The sequence below is a fragment of the Rosa rugosa genome, chromosome 4, assembly GCF_958449725.1.
Source record: "Rosa rugosa chromosome 4, drRosRugo1.1, whole genome shotgun sequence".
Lineage (NCBI taxonomy): Eukaryota > Viridiplantae > Streptophyta > Magnoliopsida > Rosales > Rosaceae > Rosa > Rosa rugosa.
The window spans coordinates 32,529,584-32,550,384 of NC_084823.1; the positions used below are offsets into that span (position 1 = coordinate 32,529,584).

The 20,801-nt window shown below is 36.5% G+C and overlaps 1 protein-coding gene and 1 long non-coding RNA gene across 2 annotated transcripts; one reads left to right on the forward strand and one right to left on the reverse strand.

The window, feature by feature from the left end:
• Positions 1–1,432: 1,432 nt before the first annotated feature.
• Positions 1,433–4,811, forward strand: LOC133746494 (alcohol acyl transferase 1 allele GSa-like). The gene is made up of 3 exons (XM_062174668.1): positions 1,433–1,591; positions 1,966–2,385; positions 3,748–4,811. Exons 1-3 carry the CDS (start codon positions 1,529–1,531, stop codon positions 4,648–4,650), a joined length of 1,386 nt encoding a protein of 461 aa, XP_062030652.1. The 5' UTR covers positions 1,433–1,528; the 3' UTR covers positions 4,651–4,811.
• Positions 4,812–5,731: 920 nt separating this feature from the next.
• Positions 5,732–8,087, reverse strand: LOC133707116 (uncharacterized). The gene is made up of 3 exons (XR_009844929.1): positions 7,646–8,087; positions 6,894–6,969; positions 5,732–5,960 (listed from the first exon to the last, which is right to left on the reverse strand). It is a non-coding gene; the product is annotated as an uncharacterized LOC133707116 (long non-coding RNA).
• Positions 8,088–20,801: the final 12,714 nt, after the last annotated feature.

The following is a 20,801-nucleotide window of genomic DNA, read 5'->3' on the forward strand; positions in this document are numbered from 1 at the left end:
GTTTTGTAGCGACGACAGATCCGATGATATCTCCACTTTCCGGCCATCTCTCTATGTGAGACCGACGTCGTTCGACTCCTCCAGATGTCGCGAACCGGAGCCCCATCGTCCCTGCTCCGGAAGACCGGCGATGGAGGCAGGAAGAAGCCCAAAAACTTCTCCGGTTCGCCGGCGGGTTTTCCGATTCCAGCTACGTCGAGGCGTCTCACTGGTGTCAGAAGCTTCCTTTCAACCTCGTCGACCTATCCATGGTGTTGGTTTGTCCAGATGATAAGGCATGAGAGAGAATCAAAGGGGAGAAGAATTTTGAGATTTCCGGCGAGTTTCCATTTTTTTGCCGACCAATCTGTTTTAGTTTGCTTGCAATTATTCTCTTTTGAAGATTATGCTTTCTGGGTTTTGATTGTTTCAGTGTATAATTGCTAGATTTGGCTACTACGATTTGTTGGGCCACTGTGTTCTTGATAAACTTGAATAGCTAGAACAGAGGGAACGAGAGAGAGAGAGAGAGTAATGAATTCAGACATGAAAAGACAAAAATATCCTTTAGTTGTGACTTTTTGTAACGGAGCTCACGGCTTCAGATATCATTTTTCGGTTGGGGTTAGAACCTTAGGTACCGTGTTGATATTTTCTGAACGAAAGGTACAGAAGTTTAGAATGGGCCAAACTTCAGGTATTGTATGGACGATTTTCCCATATATATATATATATATATATATATATATATATATGGGAAAATCCAATCCAGAGCGGAGCTCCGCTTTGAAATTAACGTATGAAGTTCGAGTTTTGGGCCACTTTTTTGTCGCATATCCACATCTCGACCGTTCAGTTTTTAGGTACTAGTGTATAGATCATCTCTGCAAATTTTCAGCCAAATTGATGATCATTAAGGTATCTAACTCGCTTAAACCAATGGACGGACTGAATCTGTCAACCTGAACCATACTAGCTTTAAGGCAGTTATCAATGACTTAACGATCATCATTTTGGCTGAAAATTTGCAGAGACGATCTATACACTAGTACCTAAAAACTGAACGGTCGAGATGTGGATATGCGACCGAAAAGTGACCCAAAACTCGAACTTCACACGTTAATTTTCAAAGCGGAGCTCCACTCTGGATAAGATCTGTATATATATATATATATATATATATATACACACACACACACTAGGTTAGGTCGTTAGGGGTTGGCCCATGTCCTAGTATTAATTGCTCCTCATGTGGACATGATTTTCCCCAAACCACAACTGAGCCCTACAAACGTGGCCTCTAAAACTAGACCACAAAAACCTAAATATCTCCCCCAATAATATAGACAATAAATTGCAAGTCCTGCCAACAATTGTTTCTTTCACAACTTCTTTTTTTTGGTAAAATGGAGGCAACAAGCCCAAAAAAAAAAAATAAAAAAAAAGTATTCAGCCATTGTTAACAACTTCCCTAGGTCTAGCAACACCCAGGATAGCTTCAACAACTAGAGCGGGGAGGAGAGGTGAAAGTACAAATACCAGCAGAGTGATGAATACTTTTTTTTGCAAGGATATTAGCAACATTATCTTCTCTGTGGATATGCCTAATCTGGTAAATATCAAATTGGTTCATTAAATGCTTGCAATTCATGAGGTTTCTTTCACTACTTTAAAGCCACTCGCTCTACTAGAACATGCAGTTTTCACACTACGAATTTCAAAACCTTGCTTTCACAAGTCACCATCAAGCTGGGCTAGCTTCATCTACCTTTAATTTGTACAATTAATATACAAAGGCAATAGTTTTAAAAGTCCAAACAAATTTCTATATAGGAAGGCCCTAGAACCTCTGTGTGTGTGTTTATATAGATATATATCACTCAACAAAAGCCTACTTCTATCAACCAAGAGAGATACAGAGATATAGAGAGAGCCACCGAATCTGTGATAGTCAAGATGGCCTTATTGTCCCCTCTTGCATTTCAGGTGAATCGCTGCGAGCCGCGATTAATAACACCCGCAAAACCAACACCACATGAAACAAAAATGCTGTCAGATATCGACAACCAGCAAGGCATCAGGTTCCATGTTCCATTCATCATGTCTTACAAGAACAATCCTTCAATATTGTTGAAACAAAATGACCCTGTTAAGGTGATTAGTGACGCTCTGAGTAGAGCACTGGAGTATTACTACCCTTTGGCTGGCAGGCTCAGGGAAGTGCATAAGAAAAAGCTTATGGTGAACTGCAGCGGAGAAGGCATCTTGTTCGTCGAGGCTAATGCCAACGTCACGCTTGACGAACTCGAGGATGCAATTCTACCGCCTTGTCCATTCTTAGAGGAGTTCATGTTTAACGTGCCAGGCTCTGATGGTATTCTTGGTTCTCCTTTGATCTTGATACAGGTGAAGTGATCAACTTAATTATACGTACTCCATCTACTATATATAATTTCTTCTTTCAACTCTGCCATCCCAACTATAATTTGTTTTGTCTGTTCATTGATAGCTTATTTTTCTTTTCCTCTTTACTGAATGATATTTGCAGGAGATAAAATTTGGATTTTAGATATCCAAATAAGGAGTAATATTTTAACCACTAGATAGAGCAAAAATCCACACTTTTTCTTTTACTACTATTAAAAACCAATTAAATAACCTAGTACCATTTGGTCTTGTGGCATAAGTCTCTCATTTGTAAGTGAGAGATCGTGAATTTGACTCACAACAGATGCAATTAAAAACAAGTTGGATAAGATAAAAAGTCAATCCAATCTAAATAATTGTGTTCTTTTTAGTGTTTTAATTGGCTCTTATTTTTTCTTATCCGTGTTTTTCTTCTTTTTTATTTTTGTTATTTTTCTATTCTTTTTTCGCATGTTACCATATAGCTATCTTTTGATGCTTAGGGTGTTATAGTCGGACCTCCCAATTTGCTATTTAGACCCTCTCTAATTTTTGTAAAATTTATTTTCAATTTTACTCATTAACAATATGAGCATAAAAAAATAATAAAAATTTAAAAAAAAAAAAAATTGACTGTATGTAGCACAGTCGTAGTTGTGTTCTCATCCCCATAGATTCTTCTCCTTTTGAGTTCAACTTACCTAGCTATTTGATCTTTCCAGGCAATAAGAATCGATCTTTGACAATGTAACCGGCCAAGTGCCCAAACCTCCCTTTTGAGCAGCAAAACAAGTAAAGAAGTCATCAAAATCAAAATGACTAAAGACCTAGAAAAGGCAGAGCTCAACAAGAACCAATTCAACGTCATGATTTTCTCCTAGTATAGTTTTTTTCAATTTATATAAATATGATATTAGGCAAGCCTTCAATTTGAACCTCAACCCAGCCACATACTTAAACTGCTGAGTCCCAATTCAATCTCAGAATCAAGAACAAGTACTCAATGATTATGAAAATCATTTCTGGTTATATAGAGATTAAAAAACTTTGAGAATAAATTAAATCACAAGGATAAATAGGACAATTATAAAATAGATTTTTATTAAGAAAATTAAAAAGAAATTATTCTACAACCCCCACTTTTCTCTCCCACTATTTTCTCTCTGCAATAACTACTACTGAATCTATTTCTTTTGCAATAACTACCCACTTTTCTATTATTATTTTAACAACAAAAATTTTTCGTACACATACAGAACATGTGATTGCAGACTAGTATTTATAATCTCTAGACATAGTAATAGTTGAAGCTTAGTCTAATGTACGCCAAAAACATTTCGTATTTGCAATATATTGATGTAGGTAACCCGTCTGACTTGCGGAGGCTTCATATTTGCATTGCGGTTAAACCACACAATGTGTGACGCATTTGGTTTGGTTCAATTCTTGAACGCAGTAGGCGAGATTGCCCAAGGCGCAGAAGCACCTTCTACTCCACCAGTGTGGGAACGAGAGCTCTTGAGCGCCCGAGATCCCCCACGAATTTCATGTACACATCATGAATTTGATGATACCATTGACTACTCGTATCTGAACTCTGCAGCGACGGTCCAACGATCTTTCTGTTTTGGTCCCGAGGAGATAAAGGCCCTTAAGGAGCATCTTCCACCACACCTTTCCACCTGTTCATCCACATTTGATTTAATAACAGCTTGCGTGTGGAAATGTCGAACAATTTCACTTGAAATGGACCCAAAACAGATTGTCCGTCTATCATGCGCAGTTAATGCACGTGGTAAACACAACAGTTTATGTCTTCCTCCAGGATACTATGGCAATACATTTGCATATCCGGCTGTTGTTTCAACTGCAGAACGTTTATGTAACAGTCCGTTGGGATATGCAGTGGAGTTGGTGAAGAAATCGAAAGCTAAAATGAGTGAAGAGTATTTAAGATCTGTGGCAGATTTTGACGAGATAAAAGGACGACCTCCACTTGCAATGGGAGGCATGAGTGACTTTATAGTTTCGGATAACACACGAACAGGTTTGGGAGAAATTGATTTCGGGTGGGGAAAGCCAGTATATGCTGGAGTTGCTAAGTCCATCGATCTGATTAGCTTCTATGTCAAGAACACAAACAAAGCTGAGCAATATAAAGTTCTGGTACCAATATGCTTGCCATTATCGTCCATGGAGAGGTTTCAGCAAGAGCTCAAGAAGATGATTAGTTTCGACAAAGTGGAGATACCATCATATATATAATTAAGTACCTCATCAAGCACGATGGTTTAGGGTTATATCACTTATATGCAATATGCTCATGTCATCTGGTTAAAGAATTTTCTGGACTTGTACTGGCATTGGTTTCAGCATAATCATCTCTAAAATATCATAAATGGTGTGTGTTATTTTTTTGTTCTTAATTTGATTCATTTGCTCTTTGTTAACTTTCCTTTAGCTGAAATTGATTTTACAACACACCATCTATTGAGAAAATTTATATACACCTATATATAAGTCTACTTAATAAATGGATCGTTGTATCAAAAGAAAAGGATAGGCATTAGTTTCGACGGGTCTCAAAGAGACCAGGTGATCGAAATGATGCAGTGTCTCAATAGGGATTCTCAGTGGGTGAAGGTAGTGTGGGCACTCTAAACTTAGGCCTCGTTTGGTTTGCACTAGTTTCCCTTACAATGTTTGGGAATGTCCCTTACAATGTATAGGAATGTCAGGAAAGTAATCTGAAAATGATTTTACTTTCATTTCCAATGTTTGGTTTGTGCATGAATAGGAAAGTAAGCAACATCAAATTTTCAATAGTATCCTTAATATAAAAGCATAAACACTTCAAGATCCAAAATTTTCTTGGATAAATTGGTAATAATAATCTTTAAAATAATATTTAAAATAGGCAATTAATGTGCAATTAATGAAGGGAAAGTAGAAGGAAAAGTGAATCTCATGGGGTGTGGGAGGATTCACTTTCCCTCCTATTTTCTTTTCATGCAGGAAAGTTGTTCATTTCCTTGAGCGTGCCAAACACAAGAAATGATCAAATTTTCATTCTCAAGCTTTCCATTCCGCGAACCAAAAGAGACCTTAGTGATGGTGTTGTACGTGTTCCACTTCGGGATTAGGTCCAAGACACATCTTGATAATGACAAAAAAATTTGAGGGTATTCTTTTTCCTTAATATATTGGTTGTAGATTATTGGTCTAAAGTCAGAAAGAATACTAATATGGTGCATCTATTTCCATCCTACTAAATACTTTGTTCACCCTTGTCACGCCCCGAATTTTAAATACAATTAAAATCCGAAACATGAATTATACAACTTAATAGAATAAACGTCCTGAATTTTTTTCTCACAAACAACCACACTTCACACCTCTCAATATTACAATAAATCAAATCCTCAAGTTAATTATTACAACACACTCTCACCAAATCAAATTGTAAGGCTCAATGAGCTTAACTCACCTCACTATTACAAATGCTGTAAAACTATAACAAATACTCTAACCCGCTCGATCACCGCCCTGATTCTCCTGACCTGCAGGATTACCCGCTACACCGTTTGAATAGTGTACCGGGATTGCAACAATACAAACCCGGTAAGCTTTTTGCAAAGCTCGTATGAGTAAATGAAAGGATTGCACGATTTAAAGTAACCAAATCAACTCATGCATAAATTTAACTCAAGTATTTTCTTTGCATAATAATTGAAGTGTACAATGTCACTTCAAGCATCAATCAACTCACATCTCAACATGACTACTCAAAAACAAACAACTGTTTACTCAATATATACTCACAGGCTTATGATTTATTTATATAAATCATCCCATGCAGTATATTATACTTACAGGCTTATGATTAATTAGATTAATCACCCCATTCAGTATATCATACTTACAGGCTTATGATTAATTATATTAATCACCCCATTCAGTATGTCATGTCATACCCAAGGGCATATGATAACTCGTTTATCCCCCAAGCAGTATGATGGCAGACAGACTAGAGCTCTAACTGTATCGTAAAGTGTCACCTGGGCTAAGGTTCACCTTACGAATGACTGCTTTTCTCAATTCACTCGACTCCTCATTTAATTCATCTCAACGACTCAACTATCGCACTTTACTCAATTACCCATTATCATAGACAACACAACATCTAAGATAAATCACATATTCCAAGGGTAATGCTCAAAATATAACTCAGTAAATCACACCATCCAATATATATTCCACGTAAATATATATATACGTAGTCACCCACACAAGAGTGACCACTAATACCAACTATAGTTCACATGCAATAAAATCTAGAAATTCATTTTTATAGTTTAAATACATTTTACTTACCTATGGACCGTAGTCGATCAAGTCCATATAATTTAAAACAAATATTTATTTTCGTAAAACAATTTCCACAATTTCTCAATTAAATAAAATCACCGAATTTCGGTTCGTGAATGAACCATGTGCGATTTACTCACCTCGATATTCCCGCTGCGTCTTCAATTCAACACAATACACACCGAAATCGTTCACCCAAGGGAGACCGTCAATCACCTAATCACACATGACCTTAACTTAGCCAATAGCTCAAAAACATACTCAAACGACAATCCAACGGTCGGATCGAAATTAAATGATGATCCAACGGTCGGATCCTCACGGATCGCCTTTAGGATCACCCCCCAAAAATCATCACGAAGATCCAACGGTCAGATCTTCCTGAATCGTCCTTACTAACATCTTCACAAATTTATACAAAAAATCCGACGGACGGATTCTCACGAATCGCCTCCCTAATCACCGTTTTGCATTTATACGAAGATCCAACGGTCGGATCTTCGCCCATGACCACACAAAGCCACTGGGACAGTCATAAGATCATCGTATCAAAACTACAAGTCCATCTGACGGTCCTAACTTCACATATCACAAATCTAACGATCGAAATCGATCGAAACTTAAAAATTCATAACTTCATCATACGATATCCAAAAATTATGAATTATATATGCAAACGATCGTATCGACACGTAGAACACAAAAATGGACAGAAACTGTCCTTGGGGTGTCCGGAGGTCGCCGGAAACCACCATCACAGTGGCGGCACAGCCACCCATCCGAAGTCAAAATTAGACAAAACTCCCAACATCAAAGTCCTTCAACTCAACTCCAATTTCACTTTTCATAACTACACCAAAGTCAGATTATAAGCCAAAAAGTAGAATTTTACCTCGCAAGTTTTGAAACCCGAAGAACCCTAGTTTCCCAATCTTCAAAATTCGATCACCCCGGATCAAATCGCTGCAAGCCTTCTTGGGGATAGCTTCTACTTCCTCTGGGCTAGAAAAGCCCTCAAAGAACTCGAGCTATAGTGGCCGGAGCTGGGAGAACCAAGGTGGCGAAGGAAGACGATTTCCAGCTCGGCTGTGCGGCTTCTCGGTCTTCTAGCGGCCACCACGATGGTTATCTCAAGTCGATGTCTTCTGGAAAGTTGTAGAAAACTTCACGGTGAGAAAAATTGCTTTTGGAATCAGGTCGATCGGAGGCCTGTAGAGGAAGATATGGCCAGACAAAGTAGAGCCCAGAAAAAGTGGGGAAGAGCGATTTCGTCTCCGACGAGGCTCTCTTCTCGACCTTGTAGAGCCTCATACAGCTCGTATTTCACTTCGATTTCTTCTACAAACTCGTAAAGGGGGTCGAGACCAGAAAAACCCACTTTGTTTCACATCAATCGGTGGCCGGATGAGGAAGAACGAAGGTGACGAAGGGAGGGGGTCGCGGCTGGGCTCGGGAGAGAAATGGGGAGAAATTTCTGGAGTTCCAGAAATTCTGTCCTCATTTGCAATATTCGGATTTTTTTTCATATTTATAGAAAATCCCAATTTTCAAATATTCGTAACTTATTCATACGAACTCCGAATATTACGTTCCATATGTCCACGAACTCGTATCGACGCGCTCTACAACTTTCATGAAGAAAGTTTTCCCAATTTCCCAATGTATAAAAAGTCAACTCCTTTGACCCCCCTAAAACGTTCAGTTTTCAAAATAAAATCGCTCGAACTAATTCCACACTCCTCTAAGCTTCGTACTCGTGTCCACGACCACGAAATCATTTCCAAAACGTCATCGGAAATTAACTTGAATTTTTCAGGTATTACACCCCTATAACCAAATGTTTTCTTTAAAATTTCAAAATTGTCCTTAACAACAATTATTAACAAAAAAAAAATGAAAATGAGAAATCCATTTGTTTTAATTAAAACTTTACATCGCTATTATCATATCAGCTTTCTATACCAATATATATATATATATATATATATATATATATATATATATATATATATATCATCTTAGCTTCTTCATCGCCGGTCGACCAAACAAATAATTAGATAAAACTTTCAAGCTATAGCAATTAGCAACAAGTGAAAAGAATTGTCGGTTAGTATTATTTTGTTCTACTTCATGTGACTCGTGTTTGATTCTATGTCATAATAGTTGATGAAGGGAGAAGATAGAGAAAAGCAAAAAAAAATTAAAGAGTAAAAAGAAACTAGAAGGCATTGGGCTGATGGTGCGCTAAGTTTTCTTTCCTTTTTCTTTTCAGTTTCGCGCATTTTCAATGGTATAATATTTTTTTTCTTTTTAAAATTATTTGAGGGTGAAATTGAAAGTTTCAGAATAAAAATTCAATTGTAGGGTGAACAAAGCATTTGGTGGGGTGGAAATAGCCTCACCCTACTAATATTTGGAAGGCTTTTACGAGGATATATAGATCAAAGACTCTAACAAGAAGAAAGAAAAATAACTCACCACCAACTCTGAATCCTCAGCACTACTAAATCTTGATAAGAAAGAATACTAAAAATTCTTAAGACCCATCCTGCCACGATCTATTTTTAAAGTAGCTTGTGGCTATTGCTCTGGTAACGGTTTGTGTGTTTGATATATGATGACAATATTCTAATTTTTATTTACAACACACTAACAACTGATTTCACCTTAACACACGCACTCTCTCTCTCTCTCTCTCTCTCCCCACCACCCCCCCCCCTCCCCCTCCTATGTGCAACTATCATAACACACTAACAACTGGTTTCACCTTCACACACACACACTCCCTCCCTCCCTCCCTATGTGCAACTATCATAACAGATTGCCATACATAATATTGATCACTAGCTCATCACCAGATTATTAGCTCACCATGTATACATACAAAGTTTAAGCTCTAGACAATAATTGAAATCAGAGAAACTATAGTTTAATACGTTAAAATATGAATCTCACATGAAAAAAATGGAGACATTGGTAATAGGCAAACTCCATCTATTGTCAATTGATTTTGGTTGTGAGATGCAATATTTATCATGGTATTATAGCCAAGTTATCTCATGTGTGAATGTCTCGCTGTGACATGTTGGTAAATTATAATTCTAACATTGTAAAAATCATGGGTTCGATTCTCACTAACATATGTAAGTGTGGGTTGGGCTAAGGGTTTTTTTTATAAAAAAAATAAAAAATAAAAAATAAATTCTCGCTGCCACCCGGGTTCCACATCACTCAATATAAGTTGTTTACATGCATGGCTTGAAAATTCGTTACAAGTGCAAGAACGTGTTAAGACTATAAATCTCACATACGAAATAATGACTTAAGCTATAGATTTATAAACATTTGTATAAAGTGGCTAATCATTCATTTGTTTTCACACCATCTTCATTTTTTTTTTTTTTGAAAGAAATGTGGATTTCATTAACTCATGCCAAGATGGCCATTACATATCCTTCTGCTGCCTTCGACTAGACAGATCAAGAAGTTGTAGTAAGAGAACTACTGTGATACATAGAAACAGACCACCTATATTCGAACTAACCGTTCACTTATTAAAAGCGAGCCTATAAACTATAGAAAATAGCAAGACATAGTAAATAGGCCCCTATCACACCTATCTATATTTTTTCCTCGCCCTTTAAGCTAGGGCTAGGAGGTTCTGTCGGGCACAATTGCATCCCGGTCCATCGAGAGATTGGGCCTAACAACAGACTGAAGCAAGCTTCACAGTTGTCCAAACATTTGAAGACCCGAATGGACTCGAATGCTTCATTAACGTGCCCAAGCCCATTATTTTCGTCCTTCATCTTCCTTTTTTGGCCCACAGCAGCATTGAGCCCATTTCCAAGAGCTATAAGCATAGGCCCAATAGTTTGACCAGCCCAATTAGGTCCAAACCAATATCCCACAGGCAGCAGCATGCCAGCCATAGTGTCCGACCTCGCCGTTGTAGGGAAGTATCCCGCCAGTCGCACGACCCCTTGGACCATAGCCAAAGTCGACCCTCCTAGCCACGACCATACCAGCCACATGTGGCTACCACCAGGCAACCATCATGTGAACCATCAAGAACTGGGCTCGGAACACCCATATCAAGCATGGTATCTCCATCAGCTCCGGTCGAATCTCGCCGTACATCATTCCTGCAAGCAGCTTCAGCCTTATTCCGCCACCCATCCGTGCCTTATATGATGGTGTCAAAGCCATTGAAGTCATTGATAGGAGCATTTTAATGTGGTATTTTAATAGTTAATTCCTCACATTTTGCTTAGTTAATTCCTTAACGAATCGATTTTTAACTCAATTTCTATTTTCTTAGGTACATTGGAGTAAATGATGGTGAAATAAGCATTAGGTCCACACTTACCTATAAATGGTGGAGAAAAATGGAAATGTACTAAAATGTCAATTTTACACATTTTCCTACTCCGGCTAGGAGAAACCAAGCCAAGCAAGGAAGAAGGAGCGGCCGCCGGACCAAATGAACTTCAAATGAGCTGAAACTTTCCAGATCCATTCTAGACAGCCCAAGGATCATTTCTTATGAAGAGTGCAAGAACTTTTGTTGAGTGGAAGGCCTTCAAACAATCAACCCAATTTTCTACAGAAGCAAAACTGGAAAACTGGACCTGTAAGAGGTCCAGCAGCATTTTCGGCCCAACCACATGGAATAAAAATCTGAAATTTTACCAGGGTGATCTACACTCATAATGGAACATTTTTTATGAAGAGGTCATAGTGAAATTGGGAATGCTTGTTGGAGAAATAATTGAAGGAATAAAGGGGCAGAAACTGATCTAAAAAACAGCTCAACATCACATGTTCATGTTTCCTACCCACATGAAGAAAGCTAGATGCTTTTCTCTTTTTCCTTGGATATATTTTTCTGCTCCAATAGATCATCATCACTTCCATACTTCTACACCTTCATGCCTTGCTTTCATTTCATCATTACTCCATCTTTTCCATATTTTACAAACCACTTTCATTATTTTTCTTCCATTTATCATTTCACTCTTCTTTTTCTTCCCTATATAAACACCTTCTCCTCTCACTCTAAACACATTCCTTCATCCATTCCATCTTCTTTGTCTCTCCATTTCCTTTCCATTTTCCTTTCCAACATCCTCTAGGGCAAGCCACGAAGTTCAAGCAAGGCCAAGGAAGAGAAGAACCAAGCCGTGAGCATCATCATCCATCCTCCACCTTTGAAGCTTGCTTTCGAGTCTCAAAGGATTCAACGTTATTCACCCATCTTCATCTTCCATCCACGGTGTAATTCGACCTCTACTTTGTAATCTTTGCTTTGTATTTCGTTGGTTTTGCCTTAGTTGACATATATGTTTGAACAATTGTTAATTTCTGGAATTTTATGATTAATTGAGAATTTTCAGATTCATATATTGTGATTCAAGAGTTGCTTATGTGGGTTTGTTTAATTAAATTTGCATTATGGATAACTTTTGTATTTTAATCTTATGTGGTTGCAAACACTTAGGGTTTCGATATAATTGGTGCTAGGTTTAAGAACATGAAATCGACTTTTCGTTTTGTGTAAACTTGAATCAAAGTAGTAAAGGTTTTGTACAAAGATCGAATTTAATTAAAGAGAATTGCAATTAGGTGGACTTTTCCATACTAAGTTGTACACTTGAGTTGATAGCCTTTCTCTATGTGTAATGCGTTAAACATGACATGATTGACTAGCTTTCTAGGGTTTGATTGCATGTTTGATAGGATTAATCTAGGTGCTTTCGCTTAGGTTAATTAGCATTGAAAAGTAAAAAATGGGAATTCATTTGCTTTCGAATGTTTCACATGATCAACTCCTTTCTCATGACTTAGATGAACAATATTAGGGTTTGAATCAATTTTAATCATAAGTTTCGGTTTTGATCTTTGTTCTCTCATTCCATTCGTTTAATTATGTTTATGTGTTTTATTTGTTTTCTTAACTTAGTTTATTTTCGAATCCAAAATCCAAAATTCCCCCTTTTTCGTAAATATGTTTATACTTGTGAATATCTTTGTGATTATATTACTTTGTTTTAATTTTAATTGTTTAATTGTTTGACAATGACAGGTGTACCCTCAATCCCCGGAATAGAACGATCCCTACTTGCTTATACTACTAATGATATTTTTAGGGTTAAATTATGCGCTTGCTCAAAGCGTAACAATTTTTGGCGCCGTTGCCGGGGAATTGAAAAATCACTTGTTTTTGTTTATAATTATTGTATATAAACTGTTTGAAACTTAGTTAATTAATTAACTAGGTTGTTTTTTTTTTTTATTGTTGAATACGATTTTAATTGTAAGTTGTAAATTGAATGGAATAGGTGAAGTCGTGTTTATTAATATTGGCCTAAACCCCTTATTGGTACCTAGTTCAGGTCCCTTAAGGTTGAGGGCGGCCTTTATTAACATTCATTGAACTGTCTAACACACTTAGGACCTTTTACATCCTAGTAAGAATATCCTATGTGAGATGGTGTCTAGGAAGGGGACAACGTTCATGACGGGTTTTTGAATCCAGAAGTGCTTATAAATGGGCCTAGCTCATGCCAAAATGGATTTTTCCTCTTGTGTTCGCCCTCCCCTACCTGGCCATTTCAGTAAGGTTGCCCAACGGATGTAGGAGGGACTTTGTGTCTAGACGACTATACTTGGGCCGCACGTCCACTTGATTTACCGCTTGGAATTAGATTTGATATCAATAATGTTTATAACAAAAGAAATACTTGTGCATACTCTTTACGTGTAAATTATTTTGTTGTTTCACACTTTATACTTGTAAAAATACTTTTTTTACGTTTTATACTCACTTGTATACTTAACTTGTGTCTTATGTACAAAATACTTGTTAATTATACTTGTAGTTTGTAATTCATAGTTACTTGTTTATTTTTTTTTGTATTTCTTTGTTAATATTAAGTTACTAACTTTATTTAATGTAGGTACCGTCTGGCTGCAAGACGTAAAATACAAGCGCTGCTTGGGAGGCAACCCAATTCAAAATATAATCAGATTTGCTTTCTCTTCCCCTTTTACTCCTCCATTTTCTTTTTGTTTTAGTAGTTATTTTCGTAAATTCCATCCCTATATGCTTACTTATTTCATTGCATGCTTTTAATTGATTACATTGAGGATAATGCAATATTTAAGTGTGGGGGAAGGGATTTATATTTTTGTCTTTCATTTTGAATCCTATAAATATTTTTGTCTTTCATTTTGAGTCCTATAAATATTTTTGAGTCCTATATTTTAAAAAAAAATAAAAATAAAAATAATAATAAAAAATAAAAAATAAAAAATAAAAAAATAATAAAAATAAAATAAAAATAAAATAAAATGCATTCATTCAGTCTTATTAAATTCAGCTTTTTACAAAAAAAAAAAAAAAAAATAAATAAATAAATAAATAATAATAAAATAATAAAAAAAAATATCTCCCAAATTGTATATTTTGTATTTCTTAGTTAATTATAGTTACTAACTTTCTAATTTCTATTCTGTCTGGCTGAAAGACGTTAAACTCAAGCGCTGCTTGGGAGGCAACCCAATTCAGAAGTAGCTGTGAAGGAGTCTACCTACACAGATTTGCTTTCTCTTTCCCTATCTCTTTTTATTTTTTAATTTTTTCTCTTTTGTTTTTATTTTAGGATTTATTTTCATAAATGTCTTCTATCTATGCTTATTTGTTTCATTGCATGCTTATGATTGATTACATTGAGGACAATGCAATATTTAAGTGTGGGGGAAGGGATTTATATTTGAGTCTTTTATTTTGAGTCATATATATTGGAAAATACAAAAAAATCGAAAAATGTCAAAAATTAAAAAAATTTCGTTGATTTTATTTATTGAGTCTTAGTCCTTTGTTTTTATTTTTGAGTCATAGGATGCCCTTTTAACTGTCTAGGATGAGCTTATATCTCTGAAATTAAGGCTAAAAGAGGATCACAACATTGAGATGATTTTAACATGGTATTCTTTGGTTAATTGAGATATATGAAAAATGTATGCACTTGTAGTGGATATGGATTGCATGACCTTGGTACAGAATATGAGCATGTTAAGATGAGTTGTGATTCATAAAATCCATGTGAGATAATTGAACCATGTCCCTTTTTCTTGGAGTGAAATGAAAAATATATTCTTAATTTCTTGGCGATGTTTTGATGATCTCATTATTCTTTCATCTTGATTGACTGCTTGCCATAGATTAAGTTTAATTGACTAGAGAATGCTAGAATTCGCTCTTGTGCTTGTTGAGACGTGATATCAATACATGGCCCTGATTCTGGAAAGGATAGAGGTTCTCTAGGAATTACCACCATTGCTAAATAAACTTGTGTCCCCATTTGTGCCCGTCGTGGGACCCCCCTAGATAAACCCCTTTGAGCCTACATTAAGCCTTTTCTTTCATCACCCTAAAAATCCTTAACCCCTGAACCTTAGTATAGTGATAATCCTACCCTTTGTTCTAAAAACTTAGTGGAGCTATCTTTTGAGACATACTACATGGGTTTGGTGCTAAGGACGAAGATTGAGAAGAGGTGAAAGTTCAAGTGTGGGGATAGACTTGTCCATAAAGAAAAAGATATGTTGAAGCCGTGAAAAAATGAAAAGAAAAGAGAAAAATTGTGTACGGCTAAAAAGAAAAAGAAAGAAAAAAAATATATATGTTTATGGACTTTCATCCCCCATACTTAGTGATTTTGGAGTTTGCTTTGAATTGAAGGCCCACTACAGAAAAATTTGACCTTTGTCCATTTCACTAGAGTTCAAAGGAAGTTTAGAAGGAAGGTTGGGCCCAACATGAAGACATTAGCCCTTTTATTTTACCTCTATGGGTGTGGCGTTTTGAGTTGGTGGATTTCTAGAAGTCTCTCTACATCTGCATGAGCTCTGCTAGGTTTTTAGGATACTTTGACATTCCATACCTTTCATTTCTGAAAACTTTGAGCCTTAGCCCCATTACAACCCTTTGAGAAGACCTTCTTGATCCTTAAGATGGGACAGCCTTTGATGTGGAGATGAGTTACAAGAGTTGAACCTATGGCTTGGGTCCATTCGTGCAAGTAGTTGATATCCTTCATGAGATCTTTTGAAAAAAAAAAATTATATTCACAAAGTGCTTTTCGTTTCTTATATATGTGAGCTATTTGACTGCCTTAAAATATGTTCTCTCACATATAAATGAGTGATTATAAGCTTTTAAGCATTGCCTTGATCTGAGAGAAGAAAGAGTGGATATACCTTGTGAGGATATGAATCATACTTGTCTGAAGCATGCTAAGCTAAACCCCATCACCATTGTTACAACCAAGTCCTACTTGTGTATGTGTGGATCATATGTTTTAATTAACTCTCGAATGCTTAACATTGATTCTTGGTTGAGTGCTAATCTTGGTGTTGTGAAAGTAAGAGATTTCTGAGACAATATGTTAAAGGGCAATAGAGGTCTTTGTGATGTCAACATCTTGGTCTTTGTCTTTGAATTTACTCTTTTATGTGTGACATTTTTTTCTTTGTGTTTTGCTTTGTGTTTTACGTTTTTGGTTTCTTTGAGTCTTTGTGTTTTTGTTTCCATACTTAGTCATTTTTTTTCGTTGGTTTCTTTGTTTTGTGTCATAGTCTTTTTGGTTTGTTAGTTTTTGATTTTGCTAAGGGACTAGCAAAAGCTAAGTGTGGGGGAATTTGATAGGAGCATTTTAATGTGGTATTTTAATAGTTAATTCCTCACATTTTGCTTAGTTAATTCCTTAACGAATCGATTTTTAACTCAATTTCTATTTTCTTAGGTACATTGGAGTAAATGATGGTGAAATAAGCATTAGGTCCACACTTACCTATAAATGGTGGAGAAAAATGGAAATGTACTAAAATGTCAATTTTACACATTTTCCTACTCCGGCTAGGAGAAACCAAGCCAAGCAAGGAAGAAGGAGCGGCCGCCGGACCAAATGAACTTCAAATGAGCTGAAACTTTCCAGATCCATTCTAGACAGCCCAAGGATCATTTCTTATGAAGAGTGCAAGAACTTTTGTTGAGTGGAAGGCCTTCAAACAATCAACCCAATTTTCTACAGAAGCAAAACTGGAAAACTGGACCTGTAAGAGGTCCAGCAGCATTTTCGGCCCAACCACATGGAATAAAAATCTGAAATTTTACCAGGGTGATCTACACTCATAATGGAACATTTTTTATGAAGAGGTCATAGTGAAATTGGGAATGCTTGTTGGAGAAATAATTGAAGGAATAAAGGGGCAGAAACTGATCTAAAAAACAGCTCAACATCACATGTTCATGTTTCCTACCCACATGAAGAAAGCTAGATGCTTTTCTCTTTTTCCTTGGATATATTTTTCTGCTCCAATAGATCATCATCACTTCCATACTTCTACACCTTCATGCCTTGCTTTCATTTCATCATTACTCCATCTTTTCCATATTTTACAAACCACTTTCATTATTTTTCTTCCATTTATCATTTCACTCTTCTTTTTCTTCCCTATATAAACACCTTCTCCTCTCACTCTAAACACATTCCTTCATCCATTCCATCTTCTTTGTCTCTCCATTTCCTTTCCATTTTCCTTTCCAACATCCTCTAGGGCAAGCCACGAAGTTCAAGCAAGGCCAAGGAAGAGAAGAACCAAGCCGTGAGCATCATCATCCATCCTCCACCTTTGAAGCTTGCTTTCGAGTCTCAAAGGATTCAACGTTATTCACCCATCTTCATCTTCCATCCACGGTGTAATTCGACCTCTACTTTGTAATCTTTGCTTTGTATTTCGTTGGTTTTGCCTTAGTTGACATATATGTTTGAACAATTGTTAATTTCTGGAATTTTATGATTAATTGAGAATTTTCAGATTCATATATTGTGATTCAAGAGTTGCTTATGTGGGTTTGTTTAATTAAATTTGCATTATGGATAACTTTTGTATTTTAATCTTATGTGGTTGCAAACACTTAGGGTTTCGATATAATTGGTGCTAGGTTTAAGAACATGAAATCGACTTTTCGTTTTGTGTAAACTTGAATCAAAGTAGTAAAGGTTTTGTACAAAGATCGAATTTAATTAAAGAGAATTGCAATTAGGTGGACTTTTCCATACTAAGTTGTACACTTGAGTTGATAGCCTTTCTCTATGTGTAATGCGTTAAACATGACATGATTGACTAGCTTTCTAGGGTTTGATTGCATGTTTGATAGGATTAATCTAGGTGCTTTCGCTTAGGTTAATTAGCATTGAAAAGTAAAAAATGGGAATTCATTTGCTTTCGAATGTTTCACATGATCAACTCCTTTCTCATGACTTAGATGAACAATATTAGGGTTTGAATCAATTTTAATCATAAGTTTCGGTTTTGATCTTTGTTCTCTCATTCCATTCGTTTAATTATGTTTATGTGTTTTATTTGTTTTCTTAACTTAGTTTATTTTCGAATCCAAAATCCAAAATTCCCCCTTTTTCGTAAATATGTTTATACTTGTGAATATCTTTGTGATTATATTACTTTGTTTTAATTTTAATTGTTTAATTGTTTGACAATGACAGGTGTACCCTCAATCCCCGGAATAGAACGATCCCTACTTGCTTATACTACTAATGATATTTTTAGGGTTAAATTATGCGCTTGCTCAAAGCGTAACAGTCATAAGGAGAGAGTTAGAGGTCTCTGGCATCCAGATTGCAACGCCTCCACCACCATATCCCGGGACTCAGCCATCATGCATGTCGAGACTTTTAGATATCGGGTTGCCTCCAATCAAGCCACCACCCATTAGATCACCACCACGATTTCAGGTCGCTATTGAGCAGAAAATTGCCCTTCCAAGAGGACAGTGCCACAATTGACAAATCACGAGGATTGTGCCCATCTCTCGCAAAGGCATCAGATAGGAGGAAGAGGATTGGACCTATAGGTTTGGGATTTGGAAGGCGGTTGGAACCGCCGTATGCATCGCTAACATCAGTAGACGGCGTTAGGATTAGCGCTAGAACTAGAGTTGCTAGAGAGAATAGGGTCTTTTTTTTCTTTTTTTTTTTGCCTCTCCAATAATTCCCTCCCCAAAATTTAAGAACTCTTCAGACCCTTCACACCATCTTCATTAGGAACCACATCAATTCATAAATTTAGTGAGGTGAATTTGAATTCACTAGTTCCACGACACTTCCTGTTTTTTGTTGTTCCTTCTCAAGAATTTAACCTTGACTTCTCTCTTTTTCTTTTTTTATTCTTCTTTGGTTCTATCTTCTGATCATTTTGATCCTTCTCTCGTCTTTCTTTCTTAATTTTCTTTTTCTTCCTCATGTTCTCTCTCTGCCCTCCTCTATGTAATTCCCTTTCCCCTTGTCTTTTCTTTTCTTAAAAAGAAACCTCCCGAAGATAGTAGGTCCTTGTGGTGAATTATGTGCTGGCTGCTCTATAACCATCTACGCAGCGGAGTGGCAAATATCTTCCAAGAGGATGATAATGCGGAGTGAAATCCACACTCCCATTTTTACATTCTGCATTTTCACTTCAATTTTTGTATTAATTTCTTGATTAAAATTTCAATTTTACCCGAATAATTGTGCAATGCTTCTCTCTCACATCTTTGCTTCTACCACCACGATTTCAGGTCGCTATTGAGCAGAAAATTGCCCTTCCAAGATAGAAGTGTCAACTGAAGAGTTGGATAAAATAGTAGACAAATATGGGGTTCTCATATTATAGAACCAAAGACTCCATTTTATGTCAAACCTCAGTTAATTGATTTATGTTACTAAAGAAGTTGAACTTTGAATACAATTATTAAAAGAAAAATTAAAAAAGAAACCAGTTTACCTAAGGATGGTGTACTCAATCTAGATTTTAAATGATTCTGTCTGACTTTTTATAAGCCGTGGATTCTCGTGAATTATACAGAATCTACGGATTATTTTATTGAACAGAGTCTAATATATTGCATTAGAAAGATTTGTTTGGATTTTAATAAGTGCATAAATTGTCCTAATATAAAGACCAAAATAATATAATAAATAAATTATTTTTTGGACAAAAAATAATATAATAATTATTATGACTTGAAAAAAAAAAATCATTGACCCAAAGCACCAAAATGAGCCAAAATTATCTCATTTACCTCACCAACAGATTTTTATTCCCACTAACCCAATTTAAAGAGAAATGACTATGCTACCCTCAACCTAATTAAATAACTACTATCATGCCACACCCTCTCTCTCATCCCTCCAATATGCTCTCTCTCTCTCTCTCTCTCTCTCTCTCTCTCTCTCTCTCTCCCTCTCTCTCACATGATCTCGGTCGGATCCCCGCCGATCGTCCTCGTCAGCGTAGTCACCAGTCGTTGGAAACAAAGACGACGGCGAGATCGTGAAGGCCGTCGTGGTTCACTATCGGGGACGACTCTATTGGGCGTGCACACCTGAAGGTGTGGCATTAGTTCTCTGTCAATCAGATCTATATTTAATGATGGGCAAAGTGTTAATGGTCGATCAAGGGAAGCTGTGATTGAGGGAGTTTGCAAGAGGTTCATGGAGAAAGTTGTGACACATCATGAAGATAAGCACGCAAGCATTGCTTTTGTAAGAGTTTTGAGTTTAGATGAATAAAAAATAATAATAATAAAAAAACGTACAGTTTGAATTGCAATCATGACTAAATGAAGACTATAACACTCAGATTTTTTTTTATTTTTTTATTTTTGGGAAATGAAGCTATTAAACATAGACCCAAATAGGCAATAAACCTCTCCGACCCCTACGAGATCTCCAACGACCTCTTTGAGGACCTATGGCAAGATTTTATAAACTTTTATTGCTCCCCAATAAAGTCCATTATTGGGGGGCAAATAAAGGTTTTTTTTTTTTTTTTTTTTTTTGGGGGGGGGGGGGGGGGGGGGGCGGTAATAAACCTCTCTGGCGAACTAAGAGATCTTCGACAATCCCTTTGGGAACCTCCGGTGAAATTTTTGAAGAAGTCTTGCGGCAGTCGGTGACCAGAATTCAGCCGCAGTTGAAGGGACT

What these genes read in the sequence shown, in the direction of transcription:
- LOC133746494 (XM_062174668.1), top strand. Translation starts at nt 1,529, where the DNA reads ATGAATACTTTTTTTTGCAAGGATATTAGCAACATTATCTTCTCTGTG. An exon ending in CTGTGGATATGCCTAATCTG is followed by an intron (nt 1,592 to 1,965) that starts GTAAATATCAAA and finishes CTTGCATTTCAG; the next exon opens with GTGAATCGCTGCGAGCCGCG. An exon ending in CTCCTTTGATCTTGATACAG is followed by an intron (nt 2,386 to 3,747) that starts GTGAAGTGATCA and finishes ATATTGATGTAG; the next exon opens with GTAACCCGTCTGACTTGCGG.